The following is a 12752-nucleotide window of genomic DNA, read 5'->3' as shown; positions in this document are numbered from 1 at the left end:
CTTTCATCGTCGTACATATTATAATCTTTAACGAGGAAATTCAATTTTGTCATCATAAGTTGTGTAATGTATAGCGATGAAATTTACTTTTCGTCATTGTACATTCTATAGCCTATAGCGAGGAATTCTTTTTCGTCACAATTGATTGCTTATTACGAGGAAAATGTTGACAATACAGATGATTTTGTCCCCAGTTGTTCTCTATCATATTACATCAAAATACTTAAAACTAATTAAAATAGACAAACCAATAATAGATCTTATAATAATAAAACCAAAGTAAGAATCAAAGTGTTCTCTACCATAAGAAGTAACAAAAATAGTCTAAAACTAATATCAAAATCAAGATGATCTAAAAACCATTTCTCCACGTTTAAGTTCTCTAATAAAGATACTAACTTGATGGATGTTGCCTGGAAAAGTTAGCCATGAACTCCTCAAACTTTTTTGCTTGCTCCTCCAATCTTTGGATCACCTCATTTTGTGCATCAATCTTTTGTTGTTGAGTCCCCACAAGGTGTTGGGTCTCTTGAAGCTGTTCTTGCAACTCTTTGTTCTTTTCAGACATTTCATTGATCGATGAATGAGAGACCCTTAATGGTGCAGGTCTAGGTCCAAAACCACAACCCTTGATGTAGCCTGACTTGACTCCGAGGACTTTGGCACAAATTTCATCATCTGTCATTGTTCGAGTCCCATCAGGTTGAGTTGTCTCAATTCGCATCTTAATCATTTCATCCTACAAATAAAAAATATATATATATACAGTTAGATATGATATGCAACTTCTCAATTACAACCTTATCAATTTAATCCTATTTAGAAAATTTATATTAATTTCACCTATACTCATTGTCAACATATATACATTATAGAGCTTTTGTCCTGACGTATGCATCGTTAACAAGTTACTTACCCACTTTGCTTTTGCTCCCAAGTCCCAACCTTTTTTAATGCTTTTGTACTCTGTTTCAAAGCGATCAATTGCACCTTGCATCTCTCCATTATGTGCTACCTATTGCATTCAAACACATTCTTTTAACATCTACAAATATATATTTGAGCTATAAATTTATTAACAAAACTTATAGATATCTCACAATTTGCTCTTGGTGAGACATAAATGACTTTGACCCAGCTTTGTGGTGATGTGTCAACTTTGACCTATTTATTGCATTCTTCTCTGAACGAATCTGAAAATTATTATGAAATATCAAACAGTGAGTTGGGATTTGAATGAAAAAGAAAACTAATATAACAGAAAAGTGAACTGTGTTGAAAAATAGTAAAAAAATAATAATAATATTGTACCTGAAACTTTTCACTAGAAAAACGAGCACAGAGAAACTCCCATTCTTCTTGAGTCTTAACATCATCGTGTTTGTTTTCAATTGCTTCCTCGATTGTTGAAAATTTCTCAAAATGTTTCTTCAACTTATAGCGAAAATTACAAAATACAGTCTGACATGTTGTAATTACATATCTCTCAACCCAAGGGAGAGACATGTTAATGTCAAACTTGTTCTGCATATAAATAATTTTATGTCAAACAAAATATTTAATCAAAACAATCAATGTAAACGTACATTTCAGAAAAATAAACCACCACTCACCGTTATTCTTTTAATTAACTTATCCACTTCAGTTTTCTGAATCTTCTTCCATTTTTCCACATTTAGTGGGGCATGGTTTCGAACTGTGAAACCAATTTCATTGGCCAACATTTCAGCATATGGGCCTGTAGGCCTGCCATTTTGCTCGGTCAGAGTGACAGGTATTTTAGCATTCAACTGGGAAAGCACCTTATCTACATTAACTCCTCTTGTCTTTCCCCGCACCTTTTTTCTTAGACCTTTAACATAATTCTTAATTAATGAAGTACACATAAATATTTAGTTCTCAAAATATAACAACATATATAATATTGTGCATACCTGCAGGATGCTCTTGATTACTAGCTGACATCACATTATCATTTTGCCTTTCAGTTGTAACATTTATCAATAGCTGATCATTAGTATTTTGATGCTGAAGACGTGAACTAATTCTGACTCCTGTCATTATACATGTAATTTAGGTATACCCTTCTAATTTGCAATTCACGAAAACAAAATTGCATTTCGCTCTCTTTTCTCTACACTTTTTAGTACATAAATAATTGAACAGATAAACATTTAATTCAATAAGACTACAACACTACTTACCAGTCGTAGTTCTTTCTGTAGTGGTACCAGTAGCAGGATTGAGTCCATCTTCTACAGAATTTTGGCATGGCTGATCAGTAGTTTGCACACGACAGCGTTTAGTCATTGCACTACCTGTTATTACACACATGTTAAATTAATCAATACGAGTCAAATAAATAAATTAAATCTAACTTTATGTAAATATTGTTGTAAGAAAACAAAAATTGAAGAATTACCTAAAGTAGAACCGAATCCATCTCTTACAGAATTTGGGGATGGTAGATCAGCAGCTGCTACACGAAAGCGTTTACTCGGTGCATTACCTGTTGTTATACATAAATGTTAAATTAAATTATTAATTAGTCAACCAGATAAATGAATTCTAAACTTATAAAAAAAGAAAATATGACACATACCAATAGTAGGCTTTTGAATGTTAGACACATTTGAACGGCGCATCCTGTGACTACTATTATAAAAAATACAAAATCAACAAATAACAAACTTCTTTGTTTATAAAATAATAATAATAAATAAAAAATCCATAATGATATATAAGAAAGCACTAGTCAAAAAGGCATTAATAAACCTCAAATAAATATAAATAAAATAATTACCACTACAATTTTTCATTATAAATCTCAATCCCAAAAAATCATAAATTGTAATAAGGTTTAGTCCAAAAAAAAAAAATATTAAAACCTCCAACAAAAAATTAATATTAAGGTATATTAAAGGTTATAGCTGCTCGTAGTTAGGTAAATGATCATGATACAGAAAATTTCAGTTTCAAAAAAACAGGTAGCTGCGTCAGTGAACAGTTAATAGAATTTCAGTCAGAACTTAAATCAAACAGTTGGTATGCATAGCTTACGAACCCAGAAAACGAAACAAGAAAACCAATAAAAGCTGAAACTTAAAGCTACCAACTCCCTTTCACCTTTGAATGGAAGAATTCATTAAGACAGATCAAATTTCTCACCTTTTTATGAGCAAATAAGAAATCCAATAGAAAGCAACCTAATCTGAAAGTCCTGCATCAGCAAATATGGTGAGAACATATTAGTCTATCCAGTTCATCTACTGTTGTTCTTAAATGCCCATGAATTAACAATTCTACAGTTTCCAAGAAAGACAAAGTGACTCTCTCACCTATAGAACAAAACCGATTAACACCTCGCAATCAAGAAAACAATTCTTTTTTGTTCCTCTATTTTTAATTTGCTTCCTTTACTTCTGCAAGAGGTTTTCATCAGTCGAGGATTATGCAACAATAATTTAATCTAAGCAACAGGTTTTCAATCCTATCTATTCAAAATTAATATAATAAGTAAGGCTATAAGTTTCTGCCATATATAGTGATCATAATTTAATTCATCATAATGCCATTTAAGAAGATAAAATAAAATTTCTATGCATTCGTTAACTCATGGCGCATAACAGTAAATCAAGTGCAGTGCAATTGACCTGTTGCTTAACCCCTTAACAGAGCAAAGAATGCGATGGTTGGTGCTTTGATCAACCGAGCTGTATCGAATCCAAAAATTTCAACAATTGGAAGAGCAACGAACAACCTAGCCTACAAGAAAATAAGACTTTGATTAATCAAGCTATACAAGAATAATATATAGGGAGGAAGAAAGATGAATCTAATCTTACTCACAGAGATGAGAACTTCAAAGATTGAAGATTCAGAGAAGGAGCCTTAGAGACAGAGCTTTGGTAGAACGCCGTCAGAGATTAGATCGAGAAGCTAGTGCCAAAAAGATAGAGTTCTGTTTCCTTAGGTTTTATCTTTAATTTTTTTCCTTTTGAATTAGCGCCTTTGTTTCTTCCTCCCCGCCTTCTGTCATTTGGGTTTTCAATGTCCCGCTTCTCCTTTTTCTTTTCTTTTTTCAGTCTTCTCTTTCTCGAATCCTTCTATATGCCATTTATAAAAATAAAATTGGATTTAGGGTATCTTTATGATGGTGAATATCCTAAATTGTAGAGAACTTATGACATGTCATTCATTAGTAATGTTATTGCAGCATATGTCAGTGTACCTCTTATAGATCATTTACCCTTAATGTATTAGGACTGTCAGTATACCTCCTTCAAATAATAGGAATAGGAAAAATTCATAACATGTTATATGTTAGATTGTATCTCAATAAGGAGACTTCTTATCTGGGAGGAGATATATCTTGTTTAGGTGAAGATATTTAGTCAAAGAGGAAATATCCGGTTGAGGAGAAAATATCTGGTCGAGGTAGAAATATTGGTCAAGATAGGAATATCTAGTCGAGGAGGAAATAATTTATCTAGGAGGATCTTGATAGGATGAAACCCTTCAAGGAGGATCTGACTGAAGAGAGATTTCCTCAAGGAAAAATCCGAGTGAGGTACGATCTTTTTGAGATACAATCTATTCGAGACGCAATCCCTTCGAAGAAGAATTCTCTAGAGTGGATCCGAATGAGGTAGAATCGGTCAGCGGGTTATTAGACCCTTCTGTGAACAAGGCCTGCACACAAAGGTGTGTGTGTGTGTGTGTGTAGTCCTTCTTGGCTAAGGACGTCCTTACCTAAGCTTAGGTACGGATTTCCATTTTTTGGCAACTTTTTGATCACATATTCACATCTTAACCGTTCAGTTTTACTCATATATACCTAAAACCTGAACGGTTAAGATGTGAAAATGTGATCGAAAAATGGGTCAAAACCGGAAATCCGTTTCTTAGCTTAGGAACGGACGTCCGCAGCCATATATATATATATATATATATATATATATATATATATAGGGCCCTTCTAGTGAGGGATCCCTTTTTTTGGTCTTTTATAGGATAGACATTATACCAACTTTTCAATCATATTTTCACATCTTAACCGTTCAGTTTTTAGGTCCTAATGTATAGATCACTTCTGCAAATTTTCAGCCAATTTGATGATCGGTAAGGCATCCAAAACTGCAATTTACCATTATAAACACGAACGGTTCCGGTTCGACAGATTCGGTCCGTTCGTGTAAATTGCAGTTTTGGATGCCTTAACGATCACCAATTTGGCTGAAAATTTGTAGAAGTGATCTATACATTAGGACCTAAAAACTGAACGGTTAAGATGTGAAAATATGATCTAAAAGTTGGTCTAATGCCTATCCCTATAAAAGACCAAAAAAAGGGATCCCTTAGTGGAAGCCCTATATATATATATACAGATCCTATCCAGAGCGGAGCTCCACTTTGAAATTAACGTGTGAAGTTCGAGTTTTGGGTCACTTTTCGATCTCATATCCATATCTCGACCGTTCAGTTTTTAGGTGCTAGTGTATAGATCATCTCTGCAAATTTTCAGCCAAACTGATGATCGTTAATGTATCTAACTCGCTTAAACCAATGGACGGACTGAATCTGTCAACCTGAACCGTACTAGCTTTAAGACAATTATCAATGCCTTAATGATCATCATTTTGGCTGAAAATTTGCAGAGACGATCTATACACTAATACCTAAAAACTGAATGGTCGAGATGTGGATATGCGACCGAAGAGTGACCCAAAACTAGAACTTCACACGTTAATTTTCAAAGCGGGGCTCCGCTCTGAATAGGATCTGTGTATATATATATATATATATATATATATATATATATATATATATATATATGATCCCTTAGTGGAAGCCTTAAGATGTGAAAATATGATCTAAAAGTTGGTCTAATGCCTATCCCTATAAAAGACCAAAAAAAAGGGATCCCTTAGTGGAAGCCCTATATATATATATATATATATGTATGTATATATACATATATATATATATATATACATACATATATATATATATATATAGTGAGGGATCTCTCTCTTTTGTCTTTTTATCTAGTTGGATACCTTAATGATCACCGATTTGACTTAAAATTTGCAGAGGTGATCTACACATTAGGACCTAAAAACTGAACGGTTGAGATTGCAAAATATAATCGAAAAGTTGTTCTAATGCCTTATCCCTAGAAAAGACCAAAAAATGGATCCCTTAGTGGAAGTGCCCTACACACACAGGGCACTTCCACTAAGGGATCCCTTATGAGACCCACTTATCCATCGTATTTCGACATCTCGACCATTCAGTTTTTAGGACTTAATGTATAGATCATTTCTGCAAATTTTCAGCCAAATCGATTATCATTAAGATATCGAACTAGATTAAATCAATGGACGAACTGAATCTGTCAACCTGAACCCTTTGTGTTCATAATTGTAAATCACAGTTATGAATACCTTAATGCTTATCAATTTGATTAAAAATTTGCAGAGATGATCTACTCATATATATCTAAAAACTGAACAATTAAGATATGAATTTATGTTCGAAAAGTGGGTCTACTAAGTGATCGCTTAACATGACCCAAAAAAGGGATCCATCAATAGAAGAGCCATATATATGTATATATTAGAAGCTATGTATAACGAATGCCTTGCTAGTTCAGTTAGTAAGACCGCTGCACAATTCTTCAGTGTTCAAATCACTTAGAAGACCTTCATGATTTTTTTTTTCATTCTCTATTTTTTTTTTTCTGTCTTCGTGACCATTTTCTATGTCTTTTTTTTCTTTTTTTTATAAGGGTGATTCTAGTCGGACCTCCACATTTACTATGTAGACCTCCTTAAATTTTTTAAAATTTATTTTTCCTATTATGCCCCTTTAAAAATTGAGGCCACACTCTTCCATATTCTCCTCCCTCCCTATCTCTCTGTTTCTCTTTCATTATTTGTTTCTTAGTTTCTCTTCTTTCTTTCCCCACTGCTGGATATCAATCACCCTACCCTAAAGCGAATTAACAACAGTCACAGTGAGGGTTTGGGGTCATTGGCCTGTGCCATGGCTGATCAAGTATTTGAAAAATATTCTCAGACTCTTATCAATATTCTTATAATGGATCTCCCTATAAAATCTTTGGTATAATTAGGAAATCAACCTTGTATCAGGTCATGGTGCTAGATAATCAAGTTGTAATTCATAATACTAAAACAAATAATAAGAAATGGTTATGGCATATAAAAGTAAACTCACATCAAGAAGTTGAAGCGTCTTTATTCAATTGTCATAATCGACTGATATCCCAATTTCAATTAAAAGAAGTGAAGTTGTAGATAACAATTATGAAACAAACTGGGAAATACAGGGAGGATAAGATAGAAGACAAAGACATGTGCAACGGTTCCAGTTCCAGAGGGGTAAAGTAGGAAATAAAATTGTTCAAAAATTAAAGGAGGTCTATATAGCAAATACGGAGGTCTAAATAGAACCACTCTTTTTATAAACAGTGCAGTTTTTTTATTTCTTTTACCTGTAGAATAGAATTTTTTTTGTCTAGCTTTGTTTTATGTATTTTTTTTTGGGTAACTTTCTATGATTCTATATCAATTGTGGCAAAATTATTTTTTGGATCAACAAAGAAAGCTGCTATGAGAGAAAACTAATGTTAGGGTTTGGTCGTTATCTATTTATAATATTGGTTTTTGTTTTATGTTTTTTTTTTTTGGTGCCCGCCAAAAAATAATATGGTAGTCTGTTTTTTTTAATACAGCCAATTCCCCCCCTAATTATATTTTTTTCCCACCAAAATCTACAATGACGAAATTATAGATCCTCGCTAAATGTATTGATGGCGAGGAAATCATTCATTGCTATTAAATTTGGAGGGTCTTATACAATTTTCTCTACAAAACTAACAAAGACGAAATCGTAATTGTCCTATGAAAATGCTTCTTTTGATGAGGGAATTGTTGCTCACAGAACACAAACTTTTAGCGAGGAAACAATAGTTTTGTCGCCATTAAATTTGGCGGGTTTTACATAATGCTCCGCCAAACAAATAACAACTAAATCGTTATTTCCTCGCTAAATGCTTCTTTTGACGAGAAAATAGTTCCTCGTAAAACACGGACTTTTAGCAACGAAACCATAGTTTTGTCGTCATTGAATTTGGCAGGTTTTACATAATTTTCCGCCAAATAATTAACGACAAAATTGTTATTTCCTCACTAATAGCTTCTTTTTTACAAGGAAATAGTTCCTCGTAAAAGATGAACTTTTAGCGAGGAAACCATACTTTTGTCGCCATTGAATTTGGCGGGTTTTTCATTATTTTTCACCAAACAAATAATGATGAAATCGTTATTTCCTTGCCAATTGCTTCTTTTTTACGAGGAAATAGTTCCTCATAAAAGTCTGTCTTTTAGTGAGGAAACCATACTTTGTCGCCATTGAATTTAGCGGGTTTTACAAAATTTTCCGCCAAACAAATAACGACGAAAGTGTTATTTCCTCCCTAATTGCTTCTTTTGACAAGGAAATAGTTCCACGTAATAGACAGACTTTTAGCGAGGAAACCATACTTTTGTCGCCATTGAATTTGGCGTGTTTTACATAATTTTCCGCCAAACAAATAACGACGAAATCGTTATTTCCTCCCTAATTACTTCTGTTGACGAGGAAATAGTTCCTCGTAAAAGTCTGTCTTTTAGTGAGGAAACCATACTTTGTCGCCATTGAATTTAGCGGGTTTTACAAAATTTTCCGCCAAACAAATAACGACGAAAGTGTTATTTCCTCCCTAATTGTTTCTTTTGACAAGGAAATAGTTCCTCGTAATAGGCAGACTTTTAGCGAGGAAACCATACTTTTGTCGCCATTGAATTTGGCGGGTTTTACATAATTTTCCGCCAAACAAATAACGACGAAATCGTTATTTCCTCCCTAATTACTTCTGTTGACGAGGAAATAGTTCCTCGTAAAAGTCTGTCTTTTAGTGAGGAAACCATAATTTTGTCGCTATTGAATTTGGCGGGTTTTACATAATTTTGCGCCAAACTAATAACGACGAAATCGTTATTTCCTCGTTGAATGTCGTTTTTGCGATGAAAACATTCCTCACCTATGTTTCATATTTCCTCGCTAATAACATGATGATTTAGAAGACCGAATTATGGTTACCTTCAGTGATGAACTAAAATATTCATCGTGGAAAGTGGTGTACACTGAGGAAAATATGTTTCTCGTAGAAAACCTAATGACATTTAATGAGAAATCGAAATATTCCTCGTAAAAAGTGACATTTACTGAGGAAAATAAATTCCTCGCAGAAAACTTAGTCGCTAAAAAGCCTTTCTGTTGTAGTGCCCCCTGATCGCTATAATCGTTGGAGTTCGGATAACTTTCTCAATCCGATGCACTTCACATGTTTCTCAAAGGTGGATTTAGGTAACGACTTAGTGAATAAGTCCGCTACATTATCCTCTGATCGGATTTGATTCACTTCAATCTTTAGAAGTGATTGTTGTTGCTGATTACAAAAGAACTTAGGCGATATATGCTTGGTGTTGTCACCCTTGATGAAACCAAACTTCATTTGCTCAATACAAGCTGCATTATCCTCATAAATGCATATAGGTCCATCTATGGTAGTCTTCAAACCACAACTTCCTCCAATATGTCTAATTACAGACCTTAGCCATATACATTCACGCACGGCTTCATGTAGAGCAATAATCTCTGCATGATTTGAGGAAGTAGCAACGAGGGTCTATTTTGTAGACCTCCAAGATATCGCAGTGCTTCCCATGGTAAAGACATAACTGGTTTGGGAATAACCTTTATGAGGGTTAGAAAGGTACCCCGCATCAGCAAAACCCATCAACATCATTGTCATTTTTATGAAGTGGAGGAGGAGGACTCCGGCCGGCCACCTTGGATAGCGGCGGCATGGCCGACGGTCATGCTATGGACGGCGGCATCTTGCCTCTTGGGGTACGATCCCAATTTTCTATGATTCCTCTTTTCTCTGTAGGGATAAAATAGGCCCATATCAATCGTACCTCTCAAGTATCGAAAGATTGTCTTTACACCAATCCAATGGCAGTGTGTTGGCGTAGAGCTATGTCGAGCTAACAAGTTCACTGCGAATGAGATATCTAGTCTTATGCATTGAGCTAAGTATAATAATGCGCCTATTGCACCTAAATAGGGCACTTCGGCCTCTAATAACTCTTCATCCTCATCCTTTGGACGAAACGGATTTTTCTGGGTTCAAGACTACGGCCAATCATGGAGTACTCACAAGCTTTTCTTTATTTTCATTAAAGCGCCTTAGTAATTTCTGAGTATACGCTGACTGATGGATCATAATCCCATCACTACGGTGCTCGATTTCTTCCCAAGGTCTTTCATCTCAAATTTGGATTTCAAGTACTTAGCAGTTTCTCTTAACTCATCTAGAGTTCCAATTAGGTTCATGTCATCAACATAAACTGCTATAATTGCAAATCTGGAACTTGTCCTTTTAATAAACACACATGGGCATATTTCATTGTTGACATATCCCTTCCCAATCAAGTAGTCACTTAGACGGTTATACCACATCCATCCGGATTGTTTCAATCCATATAGTGAGCGTTTCAATCTTATAGGAAACGCGCTCCGTGGTTTAGAGCTACTTGATTTAGGTAATTGAAGTCCATCTGGAACCTTCATAGATATCTCTGAATCTAGTTCCCAAAGACATATGCTGTAACCACATCCATAAGCTGCATGTCAAGTTTTTCAGAAACTACCACACTGACAAGGAAGCGAAACGTGATAACATCCATTATAGGAAAATATGTCTCCTCATAGTCGATTCTATGGCGTTGTGAGAAACCTTGCACCACGAGGCAGGCTTTATATCTAACCACCTCATTTTTCTCATTACAATTTCTAACAAAGACCCATTTATGGCCAACAGGCTTTATATCTGGGGGTGTCTGCGTTATAGGCCCAAATACTTGTCTCTTCGCTAGTGAATTCAATTCGGCCTGGATCGTATCTTTCCATTTACACCAATCTGCTCTTCATTAACATTCTTCAACAGAGCGAGGTTCGATATCATCATATTCTATAATTCCTTTTGCAACATGATTTGCAAAGGCATCATCAATAGCAATAGAATTCTATCCGTCATCATGTACACTAGTGTAATTCATGGATATCTCTCTATTCTCTGGAATTGGTTCTAACATTGGAGTGTCCCCCAATGATGTCTCTTGGACATAACCATAATCCGGAATATTCTCATGAGATGGATTATTTATTTCAGTGATTAATGGATTATTTTGTGCCAAACTCGGTTTCTTCCTTGGGCGAGAATCCATCTAACCTATGGGCCTCCCACACTTCATGGCATGGGCCGTTGGCCTAACCACAACGTCACCATGGGAGGGGACATTGGCGCCATGCTCAGGTACCCTTGAGATGGCATCATGTCCTCTAATTTTAGGGACATCAATCCTTGCAGGCACATTTGCAGCAGGTATATGTGATCTCGTCACTTTAGAGATATCAGAAAACGTATCAGGCATCGATTCTGCTACGTTATGAAGATCGAGAATTCTTCGTACTTCAATTTCGGGCTGTGCAGTTCGGGGATCAAGATGAGACAAAGTGGAGACAGACCACGACAATTCCTGTTATTCCTGTTGAACATTTATGTTCGTATCTCCCCCTAACGACTGGAAGATTGTCTCATCAAAGTGACAATCTGCAAATCTAGCGGTAAAGAGATTGCCTGTCAAGGGTTCTAAGTAGCGAACAATGGTTGGAGACTCATATCCAACATAAATGCCTAATAGTCATTGAGGACCCATTTTGGTATGCTGTGGCTTCGCATTTGGCACATAAACTGCACACCCAAATATGCGTAAATGTGAGACGTCATGCTGATATCCAGTCACCATCTGGGACGCAGAGAAGGGTTGAGTGGCAGTGGGCCTCTGACGAATAAGCACAGCTGCATGCAATATTGCATAGCCCCAAGCAAAAATAGGGAGATTAGTGCGCATTACCAATGCTCTGGCAACCATTTGTAGTCGTTTAATGGCGGCTTCTGTGAGACCATTGTAGGTGTGAACCTGAGGAACTAGATGTTCAACTTCAATCCTAATGGACATGCAATAATCATCAAAAGTTTTTTGATGTAAACTCCTCATCATTGTCTAGTCTTATAGACTTAATAGAATGATCAGGGTAGTGAGCCCTTAACTTAATAATTTGGGCAAGGAGTTTAGTAAATGCAATGTTCCTTGTGGACAATAGCATGACATGTGACCAGCGTGTCGATGCATCAACCAACACCATAAAATATCTAATTGGTCTGCAAGGTGGTTGAATAGGTCCACAAATATCACCTTGGATTCGTTGCAAGAATGGTATATTTTCTTTAGTGTCCTTTGCATAGGATGGTCTCGATCCTAATTTTGCTAAAGAGCAGGCTTTGTAGAATGAATGATGGGCTTTAGAAACAACCAATGAGGATTTTGGTTGAGTCATGAAGTCACAATGGACTTTAGAAGTAGGAATTGGAGTCAAAGGAGCATAGGTGGCATCAAAGCCACCCTTGGGCAACAGGGGGACAGTGGCGTCGGCCTGTGATGGCGAGTTTTGGAGGGGGACGGTGCCGTGAGGCACAAGGGCTCCTCTGTGGTCCAAAATATGATTTTTACTTCTTTTCGTTCGAAAGAATGGATGTCCGTGTGAAGTTTTTAATATAC

The 12752-nt window shown here is 35.8% G+C and overlaps 1 protein-coding gene across 1 annotated transcript; it reads right to left on the bottom strand.

Moving 5' to 3' along the window:
• Positions 1 to 239: 239 nt before the first annotated feature.
• Positions 240 to 1149, bottom strand: LOC121051913. The gene is made up of 3 exons (XM_040515524.1): positions 1101 to 1149; positions 917 to 1015; positions 240 to 739 (listed from the first exon to the last, which is right to left on the bottom strand). The coding sequence occupies exons 1-3, from the start codon at positions 1119 to 1121 to the stop codon at positions 395 to 397; spliced, it is 465 nt and encodes a 154-aa protein (XP_040371458.1). The 5' UTR covers positions 1122 to 1149; the 3' UTR covers positions 240 to 394.
• Between the last annotated feature and the right edge of the window lie 11603 nt (positions 1150 to 12752).

This window comes from Rosa chinensis, chromosome 2 (assembly GCF_002994745.2).
Source record: "Rosa chinensis cultivar Old Blush chromosome 2, RchiOBHm-V2, whole genome shotgun sequence".
In the NCBI taxonomy this organism is placed as follows: domain Eukaryota; kingdom Viridiplantae; phylum Streptophyta; class Magnoliopsida; order Rosales; family Rosaceae; genus Rosa; species Rosa chinensis.
The sequence above is the reverse complement of the archived record's forward strand: the minus strand, read 5'-3'. Positions and strand labels throughout refer to the sequence as shown.

What these genes read in the sequence shown, in the direction of transcription:
- LOC121051913 (XM_040515524.1), bottom strand. Translation starts at nt 1,121, where the DNA reads ATGTCTCACCAAGAGCAAATT. An exon ending in TGTCTCACCAAGAGCAAATT is followed by an intron (nt 1,016 to 1,100) that starts GTGAGATATCTA and finishes TGAATGCAATAG; the next exon opens with GTAGCACATAATGGAGAGAT. An exon ending in TGGGAGCAAAAGCAAAGTGG is followed by an intron (nt 740 to 916) that starts GTAAGTAACTTG and finishes TTTTATTTGTAG; the next exon opens with GATGAAATGATTAAGATGCG.